Source organism: Tauraco erythrolophus, chromosome 29 (genome assembly GCF_009769465.1).
Source record: "Tauraco erythrolophus isolate bTauEry1 chromosome 29, bTauEry1.pri, whole genome shotgun sequence".
NCBI classification, from domain to species: domain Eukaryota; kingdom Metazoa; phylum Chordata; class Aves; order Musophagiformes; family Musophagidae; genus Tauraco; species Tauraco erythrolophus.
Genome location: NC_141493.1, coordinates 165049 through 188808, shown reverse-complemented (window position 1 = coordinate 188808; position 23760 = coordinate 165049). Strand labels below are relative to the sequence as shown.

Here is a 23760-nt window from a genome sequence, read left to right as displayed (position 1 = left end):
AGCAGCTGGCTGGGGCACCACTGCAGAGCGGGGCACCCCATGCCCATTGCACCCCGGACCTGGACCCAGGAGTGGGTTAGCAGCAGGGGCACACGGCTGCCCACCCTCAGCATTTTGCTGCAGCACAGCAACCCCCCTATGCAGGCCAGAAGCTGGCACAGCCCTGTCACACTTCCCCCAGGAGGATGTGCATATCCAGCAGCTCAGTGCAGGCAGTGGCATGGGGAGCTGGGACAGAAGGAAGAGCAAACGTGGGGTTACCTCAAAAGAGGCCATTTGAGGGGTCACTGCTTTCCCCTTTTCAGGCTGGCTCGTTTCACTATCTGAGCCCCCATCCTGCCCCCGGAGACCTCTGGTTTCGGGACACGCACTCGCACCTCCTCCTGAGGAAGCCGCAGGGGGAGGAAGCAGGACATCAACCAGGTGAACAGACAGACATACAGAAGAAGACAGGAGAGGGAAAGGCAAAGTCAGTTGGCAGAAGACACAGCAAGAATACTGGTGCAGCAGGTAAGAGCTGCCCCTGGAAGCCTTAGAGGAGAAACAGAAGAGGAAAGCAGGGCAGAAGAAAGGATAGAGGGTGGTGGAGCCCCAGAGTCTGCAAGTCCTGTAGAGACAGTGCTGGCCCCGGCCAAGGTGCCTGCAAGGCAGGGCTATAAGCCACACTGTACCTTGGCCCCCAGACCATCCCGGTGCAGGATGGAGTATTTCATGAAGTGATCGTCCTCAGCCTCCAGGTCTTGGGGCTTCTGCAGGGAGCCCTCTAGAATCAGCTCCTGCTCCTGCCTGTCATCTGTGTCACCAGGGCCCAGCCGACGGACCACCTTCCGGATGACCTGTGGAGATCCGCATGGATGGGCATCGCAGCTACCCCCAAGCACCATGCCTCCCCCCTCATCCCCTCAGCCCTGAACCACACATGGCATGCAGCCTCTGTCCCACGCGCAGGGTCTGGACAGACAAGTACCATGACCATAACCAAACATGGTGGGGTGCGGCAGCCCCGCACGGGCTTCTGGGCTGCAGGGAAGAGCAGGCAGGAGCAAGGATGGGCAGGGCAGCTGGGCAGAGGAGAAAGGCTGCAGCATGCCTTTGCCCGCACCATGCCCTTGGTCACTCACCTTCTTGGTGATGATATTGCCTTGATCATCTGTGAACTGCTCCTCAGTCACCTGCTCTCCAGGGAGATGAAGGACTTCGTTTCCCTGCACCGACAGAACAGACAGCAGGGCATTTCAGCGGGGGGGGGGTGAGGGGAGCCCTTTGCAGGCAGAACAGTACACCTGACATGCACCCCACAGCCTCTGTCTCCCACCCTGCCCCGTCCTTTTACTGCTCTCCTCTGCATCTGCTCAGGGCCGGTCTCTCAGCTCCCTGCTCATTACCTTCACAAGGACACGCCGGCGGACAACCCTGGTGGAGAGAGCCTCCTCGTCGTCCGCCAGCCCCTGGCTCTCCCCGAGCTCCTTGTCCAGCTCGTGGTGGGCGTGTTTGAGCAGGAAGCGGACAGAGCCCCTGATGATGTGCATGACGTTCTGGCAGCTGACCAGGAAGAAGGCCAGCAGCACCAGGGCGATCACCAGCTGGGCCAGGAAAGCCCACATCCTGTCCTGGCAGGCGCAGCGGCACACATGCCCCGCGGCTCTGGGCCCGCTGCTCAGAGGCCAGCCATGCTATCCTGCTGGGACGGTCAAAGCCCCGGGGCAGGAGCAGCCCTGCGGGTCTGCAGCCTGCGCAGCGCGGTGCCCCGGCTCTGCGGGAGGACTGCTGTAACCCTAGCTGCCGCGGTGCAGCTGGCTGTGGGCGGCGAGAAGGGAGCAGGCAGGTGGGGTGTCCTTTGCGCTCACAGCCTCTGCCAAAGTCACGGGGCCGGACTGCGACAGCACCACCCGTTCCCAGCCGGGCGGTAACCGGGATAGCCCTGTCCCCGTTCTGTCACCTCGCCAACAACCCGTCCTGGCTGTGGTGGGAGGGCAGCATCACGGGATGAATGCAGCCCCGGGCGCAGCCAGGGGCGTGGGGTGTCCCTGGAATCACGCGTGACTCGAGAGACACACTGCAGAGCTGAGACATCACCTCTGAGCGTGGCCGTGCTGCTGGGATGGCTGTGCATGCCCCCACCAGGGAAAGGCTTTTGCCCTCCCCTTGTACCTGCTGGCTCTCTGTGGCCATGGCAGGATGCCCACCACCCAGCCTGGCCCCCAGACCAGCTCCATATCTGGCTCCAGCAGGCTGCTGGGCTGGCAGCCAGGGCAGATACTCAATAAGGACGTGAGCAAAGAGGCTAGCTGGGTTATAAATGGAGAGCAAGAGCTCAGGTATCGAGTACAGCAGGCTATTCTGGGCTGAGAGGCACCCCCAGGGGCAGGGGGCTGGAAGCGCGCCAGGAGACTTGTGCCTCTGCTAGCACCAGCCTGCCCATGGCCTTGCGGTAGGCTCAGGAAAGGGCTGTCCATAGGGTATCCACCTCCTGCGGGGCCACGTCCCCCTGCTCTTACCCTCACCTGGCCAAAGAAGCGGCTGTCTGCCTCCTCCTGCCAGCCGCCTGTGGGGTGCTGGGGCTGCCAGTCGCTGTCCTCTGCGGAACTGACCCGCATCAGCTCCACGGCCGGCACCAGGACCTGCTCTTGCTCCTGGCCCTGTGTGCCGGAGGCTGTGGTATGCGTCGGGAGCAGCCTTCGGGTGACCCCTTCCTGCCAGGAGCCCGCTGTCAGGTCCTGTAGGCAGGAGATAAAGGAGCCTTCTGCACTCCAGTCCCTCAGCCTGGGCACCGGAGAGGGACAGGGACAGGGAGAGAGAGACAGAGAGAGAGAGGCAGTCAGCTTTGCCATGGAGTGCTGCACCCTGCGCAGCAGCCTACCTCTGGCAGCACGCTGGCACAGCCTGCACCCCGCCAGGTACCAGGCTCCCCAGCTCACGGCGCTGCCGGGCGCCTGGCACAAGCAGCACAAAACGCAGATGCACAAAGGGCGCAGACCTGTTCCCTGCCACGCTCCCTGCCCACCCCTCAGCCTCACAGCCAGGCTGCGAGGGTCTAAAGCAATGCTGCGGAGCACCGCTGGGCTCTGCCAGGACCTCACAGGACCAGTGCCAATGGAAGCATGGGAGGATGCAGCCCAGACTGGGATGGCTCTGATAAGCAAGACCTGCATGCAGGGCCTGTCTGTCTGTCTAGGGTCCCTCCCAGGTGCTCTGCAAGGAGCCCCCTCAGAGCATCTCCAGAGAGGTGCAAGGCGTGTGGCCCAGGTCATTGCTCTGTCTGCTGGGGATGCCCAGGCTCCAGAGCTGGAGGACCAGCAGAGAAGCAAGCAAAGCTGGGACATTCTTGCAGCTGGCCCAGCACAGGGCAATAGCTGGTGAAGCAGCTCTGCTCCCCTCCCACAGCCACCCCAGTGCCCCAGGCTGCAGTACCTGTCTGTGCTCTTCTCCACAACGTGGCTAATGGTAGGTGATGCTGTGATCCTGGCTTGCACCTTCTGCTGAACTGAAACAAAAGAGACTTCACTCTCCGTGTCTTGCTCCTTGGTCCCTGGCTGGCAATCACCGGCTGGCATCTTCCCCTCTGGCCTCTGCCCCTCCTCCTGTTCTAGAAGGTCAATCAGACCATTCATGGCATCTGAGTCCACTGTGTCATCCTCAACCAGGTCCATAGAGCCCATGTGGTCTGGGCCATGTGCATCTGCTAGAAGCTGCCCCGGGAACCGGCCTTCACTTGTGGCATCCGAGTCCTCGGCCTTGCTGCACTCCAGAGAGGAGTCCTCAGCAGTCACCAGCGAGGGGGTGAGCCCCGAGGACCACACCTGCATGTCGGACATCTCCATCAGGGCGTCCTGCTCGGTGGCAGCCATGGGGATGGCATCCATGACGGCCACCTCATTCCAGTACTGGTCGGCACGCAGCGGGGATGGCAGCGTGTAATGCAGGGAGGCGGGGGACAGCAGCTCGTCCTGCAGCGAAGCATAACCTATATGGGCAGACAGAGGCAACATCTCCAGCAGCCCTCTCACGCACACGCAAGCACAGCGGGGTGAGAAGGAAAACAGCCTCCAGGAAGGAGCCTGCCCCAAGGACAGCAATGGTCATGCCACAGACCCCAGTGGCTGGGCTGAGCAGGGCTGCATTCACAGCAGCTGCTGCCTTTGCACAGTCCCTGCAAGTGCTGCCATGTCTTCCCTCGAGTCCTGGAGCTGGTCTGGTCAGGCCCTCAGGCTGTCTGCTCCCCGGGGTCCACACGATGCCCCACCACACTGCAGGATACAGTGCCCTCTTTGCTACCTCGCTCCATCAGCCCCCAGGTCCCTGCCAACAGCTCCCACCCAGCACCGGCTGGCTGACGGTCAGCCTGGAGTTCAGGTGGCCAAGTCTGACAGGCATGGATTCCCAGAGTCAACCCCTCTCCACAGCAAAGAGGAGTAGGCTGGAAGCACTACCATGAGCAGGGAAGGATGGCCCTGGTACATGTCATGCAGCCCCGAGGCCCTGTGGGATGCAGCCAGGGCCCTACACCTCTGTTGGTGTCCCCGGGGTTTCGAGCAGTTGTCATGTGCACATCACTGAGGGCCATGTGCACAGCCTGGGCACACAGAACGGGCTAAAGCCGCGCCGGGCATTCCCACCCACATAGATGGCTTTGCCAAGCCTTTTTCAGCTCCAGGCCACTAACCCCTCTTCCACCCCTAGAGATGATCAGAGAACCCATTCTGCTCTCATGCAGCCAGGGATTGTTAGCCACAGCCGAGGCATGGGGCGCAGCTGGGACCCCTGGCACAGACAGGGCACAGCACGCTGTGCAGGTGCCTGGTGGGCAGCAAGCAGCGCAGGCAGTCAGGGAAGGAGCAGAGGGCAGCGCCAGAGCAGAGGGCCTGGGGTGGGTGCCTGCGGGAACAAGAGCTGTGAGAGGGGCAGTCGCTGGTGACATGCGGTCGCTGGACCGGGAGGCGGCTCCCAGAGGGTTCAGCTGAGCTGGAGACAGTGAGGCAGGCAGTAGAGGAAGATGAGAGAAGGAGAGGTCAGGATGAGCTTAGCGAAGAGAGGTGACAAGAAGTGACCCACAGGAGTGCCGGCAGCTGATGGCACTAGGTGGCATGTTTGAGAGAGCAGAACCGGAGAGAGACAGAGAGGGAGAGCACGATGAGCCAGAGCTACGCAGACAGCACCGCGGCGCGGGGCTGCAGCAGCACACGCTGTGCCGGCTCCCCGCTGGCACACACTGCAGCTGACCCGGCTGCGTTCCTGCGCCCAGGCACACCACCGCTCAGCTGGCACAGCCAGAGGCACCTCTCACTGGCACGTCAGAAGGAGGAACATGTGCCTCCCTGCCTGGAGCCCTTCCGAGGAGGCAGTGTGGCAGGGCCAAGCTTCCTGCAGCACAAGTCCCAGTGAGGAGGTCACATCTGTTGGCAATGCCCTGTGCCCACTGAGCTGCCAGCACGCCACGAGCGCACCCTGGCCAGGCAACACATCAGCCCTGCACAGTCTCTGCCGCAGGGGCCCTCCTGCAGCCACTGCCAGAAGCCAGGACTCACCATTCATCTGAGATGGTGAGAGGGAGTAGTCTCTGTCCGTGTAGCGCCAGCTGCCCTTCAGGCTGCGGCTCTGCCGGCCGGAGCCCTCCAGCGAGCTGACGATCTCGCTGCGGTCGATGTTCCTCAGCGCCGTGTACAGACTCTCCACTACAGGGGGAAGCCAGTGTCAGCAAACCGTTTGCTGGGAGAACACAGCCATGCCCCAGACACCCCCTGGGTGGGCAAGCATGCATGAACCTGCGGTGTAACACCAGCTAGGGACCCCCAGACACGCACGTGCTGCTCTGCGCAGCCAGCCTTGCCACCTCCATGCTGTACTCACTCTTGACGCTCTTGCCCTCGCGGCTGACCCAGAGGTTGAGTAAGGCCATGCTCTGCTCCAGCAGGGAGTTGGGGTTCTCCACACGTATCCTGTTGATGTCATCCACTCCAAACTGCAGCTCACGCGCCAGCTCTGGGGGAGACACCACATCTGAGCATTATGCCCTCCAGTGCCCTCCAACAGCTCCCAAGCCAAGAAGGGCAGGGATGTTGTGAAGGGCTCAGCCAGACCCAGCACCAAGTCTCCCACATCACGTGCAACTGAATGTGGCAGAATATGCAGGAGCAGGAGCTGGGATGGGGCAGAGGCTGAAGCCCGTGTGCTCAGGCTGGCTGTGACCAGTGCAGCAGTGTCTCACACCAAGGAGTCGCGCAGGTACTGCCATTGGGTGTCTGGCTGCAACGACAGCACTGGACCTCCACAAACAGCAGCAATATGTATGACTTGGAACAAATCCCTAGCTTGGCATCTGTGCCTGTGAACGCACACAGCTGCAAGAAGGTTCATTTCACTGCCACGGTACGCTCCCAGTTCAACAGAAGTGCTGGGAGGAGGCCAGCCTGCCGGAGGAGCCAGTGCAGACTGCAGCCATACCACCTGCACCAGGGCCCAGCTCTTGGGGCAGTGTAAAGCATATCCACTCCGCTCTGCAGCATGTTTTCAGCCTTCCTAAGTGTCAGCTTTCCGAGGAGTGTTGTGCATCCTCAGAGCTGTCAGGTGTGGACTCACCAGCCCAGCTGAGGCCCAGCTGTTCTGCTATGTCAACCATCTTCTGGTCTGCTTTGTCTGTGCTGCTCAGAGAGCCTGGAGGAGAAGAGGGAGTCACAGCTTCAGCAGTGCAGGATCCAGCACCAGAGTGGTGGGGGGAAAGGGATGCTGCTGTGGCGGTCCTGCAGGCACGGCACTGCTCTGCGGCAGGACCGAGGACACCCTCGGGGAGAGGGAAGCTGCCACAAGCAGTACAACAGAGCCAGCCCGGCTTGTCCATTGGGCTTGGGTGCTCCAAGCACAGGTGGTGAGAGGGCTCCAACAGTCCCAGCAGGCTGCGTACCGAAGCTGGTCTCACTTAGGACGCTGTAACGCTCCCGCAGAGACAATGGCGTCAGTGTCCTCCTCCGCTCCTCACTGCCACTTCCCTGTGCGATTGGGGACAAACCAGGGCGTCACTAGCTTGGAAAGAGGGCAGCAGCTCTGCCCTGGCACCACTGCTTCCTTAACAGCCCCAGAGCGGCATGACATGGCCACATGGAGCAGCTGAGGAAGAAAAGCTGACAGCGAGGGCTGCCTCCTCCGCCTGGAGGAGGGACAGCCCCCCCCTGCTCCCACCCAGAGCTGCTGGAGCCCCGGCACTGACCTTGGCGCAGGGCGGGATGCTGATGTTCAGGTGGCAGAGCACATGCTGAAGGTCCTCGTACTTCATGGCCTTGCGCAAGAAAGACAGGGAGCCACTGGCTTCCCGGCTGCTGTCCCGAACCTGAGCACCAAGAGCGGGTGAGGTGGCTGGCACGGGGCAGGCGCAGGGGCTCCGCGTGCAGCCCAGCCCGGCCCTCTGCCATTACCTTGATAGGGATGGTGAGGCGGTTCTCCCGGAAGGACTGGAAGAGGAAGGTGCGGGGCTGAGTGGCCTTCTTGACAGGCACCAGGTTCCCCGAAAGCTCGACGTGCAACGGCATCCCCTCCACCACCTGGCAGGGAGCAGACACAGACTCAGACCCTGCACGGAGCTGCCTCCCTGTGCCTCTGGACAGGGGCAATCTCAACTCCCCTCTCCAGGCCAGGGCCAGGCTCCTCCACTGGCATTAGCCTCCCCTTGCTTGGGCAGCTCTCCCTGCTGTCCCTCGCTCACGTTGCTGGGGACAAACCTCGATGTCCCTGCTGCGGGCCACCTCAGTGAAGTTTTCATGCTGCTCTAGAGTCTTGTCCACCTTGTCATCAGTCATGCAGTAGCAGCGCAGCCGGCCTTCCCGTGCATCGTTCATCTTGGCAAACACCACGAACTTGGCCATGTAGGGCACAGCCGTCAGCTCCTTGTACAGCATGGTGGCAAAGTGCACGGCCTCAGCCGTGCGTGGGCAGTCGGCCAGCCAGAACCTGTGGGAGGGCTGGGCTGAGGCGCTGTCAGGCAGCTTCCCTGGCAGCACCAGGAGAGTTGCCCCCTCCTCAGCAGCAAATCCCACCACAGAAGGTGCCCCAGGAGCCCTGGGTACAGCAGCAGCCCCCCACCCGTGACGGGGACCCACGGTGGTCTCAAGTCTGGAGGTAACAGCCCTGCCTGTGGGAACGGGGCAGCACCGCAGCGAGCACAGAGGCCGGAGGCTGCTCCTGGCACAGGGGCACTCGCGGAGCAGCACATGTTCCCTGATGAGCACACAGTCTCCCAGGACTCACCTGGCAGACACATTGGTGGTAAAGTTGGCACACTCGTTTTCATAGACCAGTTTTGTGGTGCCTGTTATGTCTTCCCACTGGGCTTGGGCTGTCCCTCCTGCAGCAGAAAGCAAAGGTGAGCACCCTGCCTTTCCGTAAGCCTGGGGTCTGCATCCCCCAGGCATCCGCTCTGTCCACCACCACGACCTGCCCATATCTCCCGGTAGCTGCAGCCCAGTCAGGTGGCCCTGCCTGTGCCCACCAGACAGCACCCGCCTGCAGGGCAGGGGCTGGCAGCCTCACCAGTCACACTGCAGAGCAGGCGCAGGCTGGTGGTGTCACCCTCGCCGCTGTCTCGGGGATTATCCTTCCAGGACGGTGGCAGTGGGATGCGGAGGCCAATGGGGCGGTGGAACTTCCTCCGGCGCGGCTCCACCGTGACAATAGGGCTGAAGGTCGCTTGGTTCCCCAGCAGCTTAGTCACCAGCTCATCGGGCACGGGCTGGGCCTGCGGGCAGCATGAGCATAGGTGTCAGGGCTGGCTGCCCCTGGCTGGGGCACAGCCTGGTCCGTTGCCACCCCTGCCGGTAGGCGCCCGTGGCCCCTGGCCGGGCTCTCCTGGGCTCACCTGCAGGGCAAGGCTCACTCCCTTGGTGACGGCAGCATCTGGGAAGGTGGCCTGCACCATGGGCACCAGCGTGCTTTTCAAACACCCTCCCCTGGGGCCAATCTCATCGCAGTCCTGGCGAATCCGAGACATGACCACGAAGTAGAGAGGGAAGTCTGTGGTGATGATGCGACAGACCCTCTTCTTCTCCAGCTCCTCCAGGCTCTCCAGCTCTGCAAGGGCAGCATGGCCATCAGCACACATGTGCCAAGCCCATGGCTGTCACCCACCACTCCTTCCATGCCACACTCGGTTCCACCCCACCACCCACGCCCGCTGCAGTCCTGCCTGCGGGAACCCCATGGAGCTGAGCCTGCGCCTGCCAACACGCTCACCCTCATCCATGCCGTTGAGTAGCTGCTCCATGTAGCTCTCGTCGTAGCGGTTGTGGTGCTCCTTCCAGACAGAGCCATTCTCGTTGCGCAAGACCACCAGCTCGCGGTCTCTGCGCCCATAGGAGGCAAAGTGTGGGATCTCCACAATGACGGGGCTGCAGACAGGAGAGGAAGGGTGCTTGCACCCACGTGCTGCTGCCGGACACGTGGGCAGCAAGGCAGCCCTGGACAGAGCACCTGCCCACGCTGTACGGCTGCCAGAGGAGGAAGGCAGCACTGCTCACACCCCTCTCTCCGAGAATGGGGCTCTGCACCTGGCACGACCATGCTGGTCAAGGTTTTTCCCACCACAGCACAACCACTGCTCCGTTATGCTGGAATGACCCACCCAGAACCACGCTGCACGTGCCCAGAGGCAGGATCTCTCCTGCACTAGACCCTCAGAAGCAGAGATGGGCAGAGGTCTTGCCCCAGCTGGCAGAGACTCCAGAGGAGATCAGATCCATCCCAGTCCTGAGGGACAGCCCCACTACAGGCATCCCCATCTGCTCCGTTCCCAGCCAGGCTCACCTGAGGAACTGGGCGCCGGCGGGCCCGAGGGCGATGATTCGGCTGGCCAGACCCTCCTCCTCAGCCAGCGTCGGGGGCGCGGGCAGCTTTTGGGGCTTCACCAGGCGGCAGGTGATGCGGGTCGGTGCCGCACAGGCGCGGGGCGGAATGACCACGCGCAGTCCGTGGTGCCGGCTGCCCCGCATGGAGCCTCCGCGGGCGTCCACCATGAAGCTCACCAGGAACCTGGAGCAGGCAGAGGCAGGGCCAGGTGGGCACCCCGCAGCTGGCTCATGCACAGAGCGTGCATGTGCTGCAGGGGCTGGGCACTCACCCTGTGTGCACGGGGCTAGCCACCGGGCTGATGTTGTCCGAGGTCTCGGTTGCGGGGCTGCTGGGGATCAGGGAGTCCTCGTCAAATTCCTTAGAGGGCTGTGCAAGGCAGGGAAGAGCCCCCGTGGGCACAGGGTCCTATTTGGGGGTGCTGAGCCTACTCACTCCTCCAGAGTCTCACAAGCCTCCCTGGGCAGTCCCATACCACCAGGTCCATCCCCACCACCCAGCCCACGTTTTGGCTTTGTGGTGATGGGGGTGTTCCACCCGGGCAGGGGATGCCTGGAGGGGCCAGTGGCAGGCTGTGTCTCATGCTCACCTCCTGCGGGGACACCGAGGGCACATGCAGCCCGCTGACTTGCTCAGCTTCTGTCTCCACAGGTCCTACCTGCTCGGTCTCCTCTGCTCTGGTCACCACGGTCTCAGGTGGGATGCAGGGGACCTGCAGGACAGCTGGAGACTCCTCCCTGGCAGGAGAGGGCAGTGACAGCCGCTGAAGTTGGCAGGCCTGGGCCCCTCAGCCCCTGGCTGTCCCCAGGGAGTCCTGAGGCCACTGGACAAAGGCAAACTCGGCAGCAGACTTATGTCCTGGTGCAGGAGCAACACTGACTACCTTTGCCTGCTGGGGTAGCTGATGGGGCACAGTGATCCATTCCTCACCCAGAGACGTCCCTGACCCACTGGCATCCCAGCCCAGCACCAGGCTGGCCCTGTGCCCTGCACCCACTTCCTCCCTACCACCCAGGGCCCCTTACGTTTGCTCCAGTGTCGTGGTCGCAAACTCCAGCATCTCCCTCTTGCCCTCCTGGTCCCTGGGATCAGGTGTCCTGGGCTTTGGTGCGATCAGTTCCTCCTCTGAAACCAAGAGCGGGCTCAGCATGCAGAGAAGCAAAAGGACAAGGGAGCACGGATGCCCAGCCCTTGCCCTATCCCTCGTCAGGGCTGGAACCAGGGACCATCTTTGCTCCCACTGCTGGCTGCACACACTTGTCCTCTGGGTCTCAGCCAGTCTCAGAGTGGCTTTGCCCTCTGCCCAACGGGGTCTGCCGGCAGTGCGAGGTCAGTGGGACAGGAGCTGTGGCAGCTGCCAGGAGCCTTGGCTGCTTTACCACAGAGCAGAGCCTGCTGGGGACACCCTGCCGCCGTGCACCCCCTTGGAGGCACGAGCCCAGCCAGTGTTGCCTGCTGGCCCAATTAACGCCTGCTAAGGAGTTCACCCTACGGGAGGGATTCCAGCACCTCCCAAAGAAGGGAGAGCACCAGTGATGGGGAGGCGACTGGAGCAGCATGGAGACCCTCAAGCACTCAGGTTCATCCCTGCCCTGCTCAGGATGGTACAGGGTGGTCCTGGAGGAGCACCAGAGCGTGTTACAGAACCAGCCCCTTCCGCCTCCTGGGGACAGGGCCTGGGGCCGACAGGGAGCTGGGGCTCCCTTGCAGCGGGGGCAGCCCCGTTCATGCAGTCACACCACAGCAAGCAGCATGGACACAGATGGGCAGGGTGGGATGGCAGGGCCTGCGCTGGGCAGCACCAGCTCAGCAGCAAGGCTCAGCAGACGGATGTGGCGTGCGGATGGTTAGTGGCCATGGGGTGAAATGGGCCATTGAGCTGGGCAGGGGAACACATTTCATACCCATTACTGTGACATGAGCAGTGCCTGCAAAGTAAGAAGAGGCAAAGGTGAGGTCTCGGTGGGAGGGAGCAGGAGTGGACCAGCTGCAGCTAAGCTGGAACCACCCCACGGAGCAGGACACAGTGTGGGGCTCTGCATGCCCAAGGGATCTCTGCACACTGTCCCTGGGCCATGGGACCATGGAGAAATCCAGGCATATCCCTCCTGCATAGCACAGGGAAGCACCCAAGCCAGGAGGTGCCACCCCAGGAGTCTGGTGGGCCCCCCTCATCCTCTCTGCAAGACCACAAGTGGGGCCAGGCAGTTCCCCCACCCCAGCTGACAGGAAGGCCAGTGCCCATCCCTGGGGCTGCTGCTGGCCACACTGGCCCCACCGGTAGATCTCGGATGGTGAGACCCAGGTCTGGCCCCTCACCTTCATCCTCTGACACATCCAAAATCTCGTCCACAGTCTCTGGGAAGCTCATGCGGTGCTTGTCACTGGCTGACTGCTGGAGCAAAGCGCAGTGTCAGAGGCCGGCCCTTCACTGCGCAGCCCCTGGTAGCCCCATCCCCATGCCAGGCTAGGCACCCAGCCGCCAGTGCTGGCCCTGCCCAGCTGTGCTCAGTGGCCTTAGCCTGGCTGCTCCCAGTCCCAGCCCTGCTCCACAGGGTCCTGGGCCCAGACTCCGGGGACTCACCGGGATGTCGGTCTCCTCAGTGACAATCTTGAGCACATCTGTGACAGAGATGTAGCCAAGTCGCCTTGCAATGGCCAGAGGAGTGGTGCCGTTCTGTGCATGGAGGAAGCACTGGGTCAGCAGCAGCCACAGGGCAGCCCGGGCAGGCGCCTGAGCTTGCCACGGGGCGTGGGGGTGCGGGCGAGCGCCGTACTCACTGTGCTGATCTCGTTGGGAGAGGCGCCGTGCTTCAGCAGCAGCGTCACCACGTCCGTGTGGCCCTGCTGTGCCGCCTGGTGCAGAGGGGTGTAGCCAAGCTGCAGGGGAGCACGGAGGGTGCTGCCGTCAGTTCTGAGTCTGCTGCCCCAGAAATGCCACCAGGTCTCACCCTGTGCTTCGTGCCCGGAGCATGAGGGCAGCTCCCTCCTTCCCCAGGTGAGCAAAGGGCTGTGCAGAACCCAGCACTTGCCCGAGGCTGTAGCTAGACTATAGCGGCTTCAGAGACAGGACAGCTTGGAGCAACGTGGGGTGGGGGGAAGTGGGAGCAGGGAGGGAGGCTAAGCGCTTCCCATCAACCTGCACCCTGTTGCCCAGGGCAGAAGGGTCCTTGGAGCACATGACATCTCTGTACCTTAGTCTTGGCATTGACATCAGCCTGGTGCTGTAGCAAAAACTTCACCAGCTTGATGTTCCCATAGTGGCTGGCCACGTGCAGTGGGGTATAGCCCATCTGAAAGACAAGATCAGGTCTCAGTCTGCCCTCAATATTATCTCCCACCTTTCTGGCTTGGGTACGCTCATCCCACGGGCAAGCCTCCATGGATGAACGATGGGGCACGCGTGTGGGTGCTGCCCGAGAGCCCAGGACTCAGGGCAGAGGGCACACTGCAGAGCACACCACGTTGTGCCCAGGGGTACAGGTGTGAGCTGTGGGAGCAGGCAAGAATCACTTCTCCAGGGAGGTGGGGGTGAAGAGGAGGAAGAGTCCCCAAGACACAGACAAGATGGTAAGGATGCCTGTGAGAGACGAGACTCTTGCACAAAGAAAAAGAAAATCAATGCTCCTCCTGGAGCCCGCCTAGAGGTATCTCCCCCACGTTTTTCACCACAGCCATGGTCAACACACTACTTTACCCTGGTTGTTGCGTCCACAGTGACTCCGTGTTTCACCAGAACATCAGCAACCAGCACGTGCCCCTCTTGGGCCACCAGATGGAGAGGAGTCAGGCCACTCTGCAAAGAGAAGAGATCTCAGCACAGTGGCAATGCCATCACTGCAGCTCTACCAGCAGAGACTCTCACGTCAGGTCTCCAACCTGGTGAACTGACTGACACTGTGCTGTTGGCCAGTGCACTGCTATGCAAATGCAGGGAGGCACCAGGGCCTGGACTACCACCCTGTCTGCTGCTGCCCACCAGGGTGTTTGCCTCCAGCCCGGCAGGACATGCCGGCACAGCCTACCTTGTTGCCTAGGTCGCCATTGCCTTGTTTGGAGAAAAGCAGTGCCACCATGTCTGCATGACCCTCCTGGGAAGCCAGGTGTAGGGGGGTGACTCCTTGCACAGACTCCGCATTCGCAGAAGCGCCATACTGCAGCAAGCTACTGGCCACCTCCATCTGGTTCTGCCTGGCAGCAATGTGCAGGGGGGTGTACCCGTTCTGCAGGGAGAGAGGCTCATTGCAGCACTCGGTCCCTGCTATGCAGACCGCCAGGGACGGAAGGGGCCCCCTCGCCTCTCCAGGCCAGGTCTGCCCTTCCTAGTCACCTCTAGCGCTCAGGAACGCAGGTTTACACCCGAACACCTCCCTGACAGCAGCTAGCCTGGATGCCCAGGTCAAATCCCACCCTTCCAGCCAAGACAGCACAGGGGTTTCAAAGACCACCTGCTTCAGGTTCAACTGGTATCTGCTGTCCTGGAGTTTTCCACACGAATTTCTACAGCAGTATCAGCAACATGGAGCTGTGAGCAGCCAGGGCAGACAGACACCTCCTAGAACGTGTCTGGCTGAGGTGTGGAGCAAAGCTTGCAATATGCAGGATTAGTATTCCGGCAGAGCACTGCCTTTGCTGCCACGCTGCAGGAGCGAAGCAGCTGGCAGACACCCGCTGCCTGGGGCGACAAGCAGGCTGTTGGTGACGCAGACCAACGGCGGATTGGCGCTGGTACCGGCTGCTCCCGATGCCTGCCCAGCGAGTCTGCCAGTAGCCAGGGGCAGAGGGCAGTGCCAGATGGGGAGGGTCGGCACCAGCAGCCACTTGTCTGTTCTGAGGATGCAGCGTCTGCAAACAATGTGGAAACCGAGGCTGCTGGTCTGCTCTTTGGGGAGATGCTCCCCGTGCTCAGGCAGAGCGGGGCGGCTCTCACGAACGTGTGGGTTTTCTGACCCACTGCTTCACAGCTGCATGCAAACATTCGTGTGTGGCTTCCCAAACTGTCAGACTGCAGCGCTGCTCCACAGGGCTTGCCATGGAAACCCGTCCCCAGGCAGCAGTCACCACGCTGCCAGCAGGGACTATCCCTGACACAGCTGGCACCCCTGCCTGCCCCACGTGCTGGGGCAAGGGGTGGGCAGCCACGAGCAGCAGGCGTGGAGAGTGGCTGGCGGTGATCAGTCCCTTGTACACCCCCTAAGTGTCAGGGCAGAGGGGCAACGCTGGCCACAGGCTGGCATGCATTGGACACATGACACGTACCCACATCCCCAGGGACACCCGGTCCAGTCTTACCCAGGCTGAGCTGTGTGGGGAGCTCCCCGTGGGAAGCAGCAGCTTGACGATCTCCAGGTTGTTGTGGTGCACAGCCACGTGCAGCGGGGTCAGGCCATTCTGGGGAGGGGGAGAGGGCACAGCCAGGTGAGTCAGAGCCTCTCCTCATACCACAACATTCCTCCCACTGCCACAGGAGCACCACTCACCTTCCCTGCTGCATTGGGGTGAGCGTCACGTGCCAGCAGCAGCTCTGCCACATCCACCTTCCCATACTTGGCTGCAACGTGGAGAGGGGTAAATCCTTTCTGAGGAGAAAGGCAGCCCATCACAGGGTGTACAGGGATGAGAAGGAGAGCACTGGCGCATGCTGCTGTCCTGTGACAGGGACGCTGTGCCACCAGCTGCCCAGCCTTGGCCCAGCTGGGTCACGCCGTTGGTGGCAGTGGCCACAGCAGCCTACCTTGGTCATGCAGGTCTGTGAGGCCCCCTTCTCCAGCAGCGCCAGGGCCGTGTCCACATGTCCCTCCCGGGCGGTGACATGCAGTGGCATATGCCCTGCTGTTGTGGCCAGGTTGGGGTTGGCATTGTTCTCCAGCAGGAGTTTGACCATGCCAGTGTGGCCGATGCGCGCAGCGCAGTGCAGAGGCGTCTGGTCGTCCTGTGAGGGAGGCAGAGAAGCTCTTTTGGCAGACCTGGATCAGTCCCTTGCTCGCTGTGCTGAAGGGGCCCTGGCCCTGCTCCTGCTGTTGCACAGCCCCTGGCAGGCCGGGCTCTGGACAGGTGACAGTGAAGAAACCAGCATCAGCTGTTCCGAGGACTGGACTATCACATAGGTTCTCTGCACCTACCTTGGCCTTGGCATTGGCTTTGGCTTTGTTCTGCAGCAGGTACTTTGCCACCTCTGTGTGCCCAGCTCTGGCTGCCATGTGTAGAGGCGTCTCTACTTTCTGCACCAAGGACAGGATAAAGTGGTGAGGCCGTAGGAGGGGATATGCCTTCTTGCAGTCGTTCCTCTGATCTGAGCACAGAAGAGCAGTTCCCACAGCCTTTTCTGGCCCCTACCAGTTTCTCCCACCAGCACAAAGCAGGAGGCACCAGGGATTGCTCAGGAGAGCAGAGAGAGCAGGGCTTGGGCAATCCCCACCGCCTGCTGGACCCCGCCATGCCAAGATCCCACAGCCCCAGCCAGGGTGGGACTCACCACATTGGACACATTAGGAGAGGCTCCGCGCTGCAGTAGGGTCTTGACAATGGGCAGATGCCCCATGAAGGCAGCCACGTGTAGGGGGGTCAGCCCAGACTGCAGAAAGAAAGGGGCGAGGAGCCAAGATGGGGGCTGATGGCATTGCCAACATCTCTTCCTGCCCCTTCCTCCCCCTCCCCAGGACATGTTCCAGTGGAGGCAAACTCCGGGTGCCCGACCTGGCCCCAGCAGCCCGGTGAGCTGCTGCCTCCTCTCCAGCCTCCCTGCCCTGTGGGGAGCAGACTGTGGGGCGACACTGCCAGGCTCAACAGGCACTGAGCTGCAAAGAGCTCTAAGCCACAAAGAAGGCGGCGCCTGGGGACCAGCAGAGGCAGCGGGGAAGTCGCTCCACTGATGCAGCAGGAGAGCAGCAGGAGAGCTGGGGCTGGGCTGCAGCCCACCTACCTCTGTGACGGCATCAATCGAGGCACCCGTCTTCAGCAGCAGCTCCATCACCCGGATGTGGTTCTTCTTGCAGGCGATATGGAGGGGCGTGAAGCCGTTCTGCAGACGGACAGATGGACAGTCATTTGTGAGAACACTCTCCCTCTCCCTCTCCCCTGCCCCAGCCCTGCCTGCGCCTCCTCACTGACCAGGGCTCGGGAGTTAGGCTTGGCCCCCTTCTCCACCAGCAGCTTGGCGACCCGGTGATGCCCGCAGTGGGCGGCCACGTGCAGCGGCGTGAGGTGGTCGTGGGTGATGTCATCGATCTCGGCGCTGTACTGCAGGAGCAGGCGCACGCAGTCCAGGTGGTCGCCCTGCGCTGCCATGTGGATCGGCGACAAGCCGTTCTGCAACCGCGGAGTGGGGCCTCAGGAGGGGACTGGGCATCCCACCCAACCCCTGCCTTGCTGGCCAAGCCACAGCTCAGGGACAGAAGAAATGGCACGTTCCCCAGGGTGCTACCAGAGAGAGCCTCAAACTCCCTCACCGAGACTTACAGGGGAGCAAGGCTGAGCAGAGGGCAGGGCCTGAAGAGCTGCTGCTATAGGGCAGGATGTCCCCAGGCCACCCCCCTCTCAGGGCTGGTCCCTCTGGAGCATGCAGCCCTCAGAGAAGGGGCTCCCACTGGGGCCAAGGAGGAGGTCAGGAAGCTCCTCACTCCTTGGCAGGCCAAAAGCTCGGCACCAGCCCAGCCATGGGTGTCATCCAGCAATTGTGTACAGCTTGTTACCCACCCGTGCTGCCCTGGGACCTGACACCAAGCACAGCCCCATGGAGTCCCCAGGTACCTTGGTTTTGGCTTGAATGGGAGCCCCGTGGTCCAGCAGGATCTCTGCAATTCGCACATGTCCGTTGCGAGCTGCACAGTGGAGAGGGGTCAGCTCATCCTGGGGAGAGACGGTTCGAGGGCTGAGCATGGGCAAGGAAGGGCAGGGCTCCCCTCAGGCAGGAGGGTAACAGGGACTTTGGACTTGTTTGCAAAATACGGCAAAACTGAGCCTGCCCTCAGACCCCAGGGCACACCTGCTGCAGCCACGCAGCCTCCTCTCACCTCTACGTGCACCAGCGAAAAAGCTGGTCCATCCCCTTAGTGCCCCAGGGACCTCCCCTCGCACACCCAGCAAGACGTTCTCAGGGTATGCGCTGGGTAGCACAACACAGCAGGGCTCCCCGGAGCTCGGGGAGGGAGACAGCTCATGCACTTGCTGGTGATTCAGAAGCAGTCTCACCTTGGTCCTCGTCTCTATCTGGGCCCCGCGGTCCAGCAGCAGCCGTACCATGATGATGTTGCCTCGGCGGGAGGCTATGTGCAGGGGAGTGATCCCATTCTGACAGAAGGAATGGCAGTCTGTTAGAGGGAGCAACCCCTTCTCTTTGCCCCGTGGGGCTGCAAGGAGGCATGGGGTGAACAAAGGACAGAGGGCAGGGGAGAGCTAAATCCCTGCGCAGGGACGGTGCTGAGGAACAGCCTGTTTCACAGGGCTGGGAGAGAGGGTGAGCACCTGCTCCTGCCTGCAGCTAAAGGCTGTGGACAAAAGCTGCACAGAGCTTGCAGGAAAGCACCAGCTCATGGATTTGGCTGTACCATGGGACTGGAAGAGGCACGCCAACTGCAGGGTCTATCAGCTCTGCCCTGCAGCAACAGCATCAGCTTTCCCTCAGCCTGGACACAAGGTCCCAAGGGCTTCCAGGGATGCATGGCTAAATCCGTCAGAGTGGAGACGTAGTAGAAAAGGCCCATGCTGGTTATTAACGGCCGCTCCCCAGACGTGTATCAGTGTGCTACCTTCTGCACGGTCCCACCTCAACAGCATACCCCGGCAGCCGCTGCATCCTCCTCTGGTGCTGCAGCAGTACCAGCCCCAGTAGCCTTCTGACTTTGCACTCACCTGGGGTGTGAAGTTGACACTGGCTCCACGGTTCAGCAGTAACTGGGCCACACTGAGATTCTCGTAGTGGGCTGCAATGTGCAAGGGGGTAAATCCAGTCTAGGGGAAAGAAGGAGGGATCAGCCCAGCCAGACACATGCTCCCTGCTGAAAGGATGGATAAATACAGCATACAAAGCTGCTGTTCTCCCTGGGAATTTGGGAAAGCTCCCAGAGACAGGATGGGAAAGCCACACACCTTGGAGAGAACGTCAGCATTGGGGTCATTCTGCAGCAGCACGGCAGCTGTGCGAGTGTCATCGTTGCGGGCTGCAATGTGCAGGGCAGGCAGGCGGACCTTACCCTTTGTCCCATAGTTGATAAGGTGAGCAACCACGTTCTCATGCCCTTGCTGCAGAGCCACAGCTAGTGGTGTGAAGCCGTCCTACCAAGGAGAGGCAGGTGAGAGGGGGAGAGCCGAAGAGCCATGGCAACACCTGGCACAAACCAAGAGCAGCCCCAACAAGCAGGGCCCAAGGGTCCTCCCTAAGAATCTCACCTCTGTGGCTACATTCTGGTTGGCTCCATTTTCCAGCAAGAACTTGACAACTTCCAGGTGGTTTTCCTGTGCTGCCATGTAGAGGGGTGTGAAGCCTTTCTGCAAACACAGGGCCGTGCACATCAGCACAACTCTTCCTCAAGTTTCTCAGGCTCCTTGCAGACTTAGAGACCATCAACACCCACACCCCCAGCTCACTGAACTGGGGCAAAAGCACACACAGTGTGAGTGGGGAAAAGCGAAAAACTAGCAATGGTGCAGCAGTCATAGAAAGCTGGAGTCCGAGGCTCCCCACATCCAGAAAGAACCAGGGGACGCCTCACAGCAACAGTCAACCCAGGAGACACTGCCTTCCACTCACTGCCACTACTCTCCTTTGCTTCAGGGACGTTTCTCCTGTCGGGCAAAAGCTCAAGAGCTTGCAGCACCACCAGGCCCAAGACAGAGGACAAAGGCAGCACAGTGTGCAGAGCTGCAGAGGTGCTGGAGACCTCGTGGCTGTGCCAAGGAGCCATTGGCCATGAGTCCTCCCAGGACACGTTGAACGTGCCTCTGTGTGCTGCCATGGACTCCCCCAGCAGAGAGACCACGCTGGTCTCCCCATATCCCTCAAGACTCTCTCCTCACCAGTCACACACTCATCTTTCAGGAGTCTGGCAGAGCAGTCCTTGCCTCTAAGCAGGACTAGAGAGAAACTGTAAAGGGCTGCTGGAGTGCCCACGCTGGGAACAGTTCCCACCATGAGGACACCACCATGCATGCTGGGTGCTTTTCCCACCCCAGCCCAGGTCCCTCTACCTGTGACTGTGCATTGACGTTGGCCCCGTAGTTCACCAGCTCCCGGACCACGTCCTGTTGTCCAGCCAGGGCAGCGATATGCAGGGCTGTGTTTCCCTTCTGAAAGACACCACATGGCAGCGCTCAGGGGCTGGAGCATCCCAGGATCCTGGGGAAAGATGGGCCTGACACGTGCTAACACAGGTGCAAAAGGAGCAGCTGGCCAGGGGAAGCCTGTGGGGTCATGTGGCCCTTGCTCCATGCCCCATCCCTGCTGTAGATCAGGCAGTTACCCCTGACATTTTCTGGCTAGGGAAGAGAGTGATTTCATCTCTCCCATGAAGTTACTGGCAGCAAAAGCTGTGTGCATTGTCAGGCTCTGTGTACCTCCAGCACGGAGAGATGGAGAAGGGAGGGAGGCTGGGGGAGCTGAGCTGGCAGTCTTCAGGCAAAACTGCAGCGTGTGCCGTGGTAGCCAAGACATCCCGGCAGAGCTAAGGGATGATAAACAGGCTGGAAAACGCAGACACAGGCTCTTCTGACTTGTACTTTTGGGTGGTGCGGCAGAACGCCAGACTCTGCTCCACGCCCCGAGCCTTGCCAGAGCACCGCAGAGGTGGTGAGCCGGGCCCCCTCCTGCTCTCACAGACCTCCCGACAGGGCTGCGGGCTGCTCGTTTCTCAGCCCTGCTTGCTTGCGCCGTGGTCTTGCTTCCCACCAAGCAAGAGCCACAGCCCGTTGTCACGATGCAAGGAGAGAACAATATGTTCTTCACAGAGCACCAGAGCTCTCCAGGCTTGCGACAACGGTACCACGGCCGTCTCAGTGCTGCAGCACGCAGGGGCTGCCCCGGGGCAGCAAGGGCTGCCCTGAGCCAGCAGCCAGTGCCAGGAGGTTAGTAAAGACAGCACTACCACGTGTCGTGGCTTCTGCTACTCCCGCCTTGAGCTCGCAGTGGTCTCCGTGGTCCCCACAGGGCAGAGGTATGTGTGTAGAGGAACCTCCACCCCCCCCGAGGTGCCTAGCACAGCGTTGACTGTGCTGAAGTCAGAGCCCAGCCCCAGCACTGCCCCAGCACAGCCGTTCCACGGCTGAAAGCAAACAGTGTGATTCACTGCACAGCTCCTGCTGGTGTCTGGCAGCAATGGCAGGGTGTGGAGTTGTGACTACTGTGACTAGACTCCCTTGTCCTCACCTTGGTGGTTGTCTCCAAGACGATCTCCTTGTGCAGCAGCTCCACCACCATTTTCACGTGGCCCTCCTTGGAGGCCAGGTGCAAGGCGTTCAGCCCATTCTGAAGGGAGCAAAGGTGGGAGAGGGGCATTAGTATCCTGCTGGTGGGGACTGGGGCTCTCTGGGGAACCCTCTACTCTGAGCTCCTCTGCAGACACGACTGTGGGCACTTGGCTCACTCTGGAGAAGGTCCAGGTCGGCGGGTGCAGGAGTCACTGCCTTGCCCTCAAGCCCTGCGCTGGCATGCAGCTCGACAGTCATGGTTAGCTCCATGCTGCCAGGCCGACCGCACGCAGCTGAATGCTGAGTTGCTGACTAATGCTGGAGGTTTCTCCATGAGCAAAACATGCAGCCCCCGTAGATGATTTCCTACAGATGAGTGGCACTGCAGCTCAGCATGTGTGCATATGGCACCACAGGCACTGTTTGAGTCCTCCCTGCTCATGACATATCCCTGATGTCAACTCCTGTCTTTGCTTAAGTAACTTTCATTGGAGTGCCCCTTACTGTGACCACCTGCCCACAGTCAGACTTTTCAAACCTAAAGCGCAGAGTTGAGTTTTGTGTATGGCCCAGAGTAAGGATGGGCCAGAGCTGCTGTGTAAGTGCACACAAAAACCTTTAACGTACACAGACAGAAGTGCAGTGAAAAGCTCTGCCTGGGACAATGATTTTATCAAGCAGCAGCAAAATTTAATTCACAACAGTTCAGGAGCTTCCAGTCCAGCAGCTGGTTCCTCCTGGCTTTGCAGACTGCCCACCACCAGCCCAGTCCTGCAGCCCGTGCTCAGGAGAGGGTCGGCTTTGCTCCCACAGAGCTCAGCTGCAGCTAAGGGTGCAGAGAAAGTGTTGGCTGTGCCACTGCTAAGCTCTACCAGTTCTAGAAAGCTCCCAAACAACTGAAGTGACTTCCCAGGAACATCTCTGCATGCGCCCCAGTGTCACTCGCCTTTTTCCCACACATGGCACCGGAGCACCAGGAGCACAGGGCTCACCAGGAGCACAGGGCTCGCCAGTGCCCTGCTGGCATCCCCGGGTGGTCAGGAGGTGTCAGGACAGTCAGCACCCTACAGGCTGCTAAGACAGCTTCTGCTTCATTATTGCTGACACCTTCTTCTGCCTCCCAGCTGCAAGCAAAAGGGCTGGGATATTTGCTGGCAAAGAGGTTAAATACTTGCAGGCAATTTCAGATGTCACTTTTCCCCCATAAGGTAAACTTCCCTTGTCCCTCACTTCTCCAAGGTGGATGCACTATGTTTACTCACCCCTACGCAATGCTGTCACGTGGCAGAATGATGCCAGCTCCCCGGAGGCACACAGTCCTGCCCAAGTATTTCACCTCGCAACCATCTGTTTCAGCTCCTGTAGAGTACTGGAAGGTCACTTCACAGAATTGCTTCATCCCCACCTAAATATAGGTAGGGGAGCAGAAAATGCCCGGGGAGGCTCCAGTTCTAGCCATCAACACTCCAGTTAAACTTAGAACAGCTTCAAGAGTGTTATCATACTGGAAAGAGGTTTCCCACTCACTCTCACTCAAAGCACCAGCTATCCAGGACCCTCGTCGAAAAGTCACAGATCCTTTTGCTCAACTCTGACTACAGCACAAAGAGCAAAAAACTAAAAATCTACAGGCTTCCTCAGCACACCAACTCCCAAGTCCCCATGAGCCTCCAGCACAAAAGACCTGCTTCCAAGGGAAAACAAAGCGGGAATGCTGCAACACCCACAGAACAGAGACACTGAAAGGAAACACTCCCCAGCCAGGACCAGCCACGCTGAGCCCATTGCCCAGTCAAGCCCAGCTTCTTTGGCTAAGGCACCTACGCACCCACATGCCGATGGTCACCGATGGACACCCCCACCTTCGCGAGCTCACATTTTGGTATGTGGCCACTGACACATGCACTTTTTCTCAGTTACACTCATGCAACAAACACCTGGAGTACAAGACCACAGCTGCTCAGCTGCTCTCCGCAGCGCATGCCTTTTTATGCAGGGGATTCATAAATAACCTCCTGAATGCTGAAAACCTGTGAGGAATCGTTATTCTCTGGCCTTACAGCAATTAGAACAACGTTTGCAGAAGATTGTTTCCCAGCGGCCCATTGGTATCTCTGCTCCAGGAACAACAAAGGCTGTTCTGCACATTTGCTTTGGCTTGACAGCTCATCTGACCCAAAACTGCCACACGATGTGCTTAATTTTAAAGGTGCTGTACTCCCCCCATTAAGCGCAGCAAACGCTTCCCAGAAATCCCAGTTGCCAGCTGTCAGTGTGACAAACACAGCCCTGTGGAAAAACACAAAGGACAGGACTTGGTACTTAGCTGACACCAGAGCGGGGCCCTGCCCGGGACTGCCCGTCAGGATGGTGACTGCCCACCCCAAAGGGACCATCTCCTGGCATCTCCGTGCCCGCACAGCGCCGTGCCCTGCTGTGGCAGCAAGGTGTGCTCCTGCTCAGGCCTCCAGCTCCTCAGGGATGAGATGGGAGCATGCGGGAATTAGAAACATGAGAGCGGAGGGTGATGAA

The 23760-nt window shown here is 60.6% G+C and overlaps 1 protein-coding gene across 1 annotated transcript in view; it reads right to left on the bottom strand.

The window, feature by feature from the left end:
* Positions 1–36: 36 nt before the first annotated feature.
* ANK1 (ankyrin 1) overlaps positions 37–23760 on the bottom strand; it is a 62682-nt gene continuing 38958 nt past the window's right edge. Inside the window, exons 3-43 of the mRNA XM_086627980.1 lie at positions 21188–21286; positions 20014–20112; positions 19216–19314; positions 18916–19101; positions 18679–18777; positions 18019–18117; positions 17578–17676; positions 16939–17136; positions 16751–16849; positions 16304–16402; positions 15951–16049; positions 15563–15760; positions 15309–15407; positions 15121–15219; positions 13854–14051; positions 13526–13624; positions 13023–13121; positions 12610–12708; positions 12409–12505; positions 12148–12216; positions 10854–10953; positions 10487–10565; positions 10100–10197; positions 9787–10011; positions 9217–9371; positions 8843–9054; positions 8518–8722; positions 8236–8332; positions 7710–7938; positions 7407–7532; positions 7202–7321; positions 6899–6983; positions 6577–6651; positions 5848–5979; positions 5526–5672; positions 3412–3964; positions 2505–2763; positions 1386–1673; positions 1122–1205; positions 778–836; positions 37–390 (exon numbers count right to left, since the gene is read on the bottom strand). Coding sequence (XP_086484106.1) covers positions 285–390; positions 778–836; positions 1122–1205; positions 1386–1673; positions 2505–2763; positions 3412–3964; positions 5526–5672; positions 5848–5979; positions 6577–6651; positions 6899–6983; positions 7202–7321; positions 7407–7532; positions 7710–7938; positions 8236–8332; positions 8518–8722; positions 8843–9054; positions 9217–9371; positions 9787–10011; positions 10100–10197; positions 10487–10565; positions 10854–10953; positions 12148–12216; positions 12409–12505; positions 12610–12708; positions 13023–13121; positions 13526–13624; positions 13854–14051; positions 15121–15219; positions 15309–15407; positions 15563–15760; positions 15951–16049; positions 16304–16402; positions 16751–16849; positions 16939–17136; positions 17578–17676; positions 18019–18117; positions 18679–18777; positions 18916–19101; positions 19216–19314; positions 20014–20112; positions 21188–21286 — 5766 coding nt within the window. The 3' untranslated portion in view covers positions 37–284. The remainder of the gene's footprint in view (positions 391–777; positions 837–1121; positions 1206–1385; positions 1674–2504; positions 2764–3411; positions 3965–5525; positions 5673–5847; positions 5980–6576; positions 6652–6898; positions 6984–7201; positions 7322–7406; positions 7533–7709; positions 7939–8235; positions 8333–8517; positions 8723–8842; positions 9055–9216; positions 9372–9786; positions 10012–10099; positions 10198–10486; positions 10566–10853; positions 10954–12147; positions 12217–12408; positions 12506–12609; positions 12709–13022; positions 13122–13525; positions 13625–13853; positions 14052–15120; positions 15220–15308; positions 15408–15562; positions 15761–15950; positions 16050–16303; positions 16403–16750; positions 16850–16938; positions 17137–17577; positions 17677–18018; positions 18118–18678; positions 18778–18915; positions 19102–19215; positions 19315–20013; positions 20113–21187; positions 21287–23760) is intronic.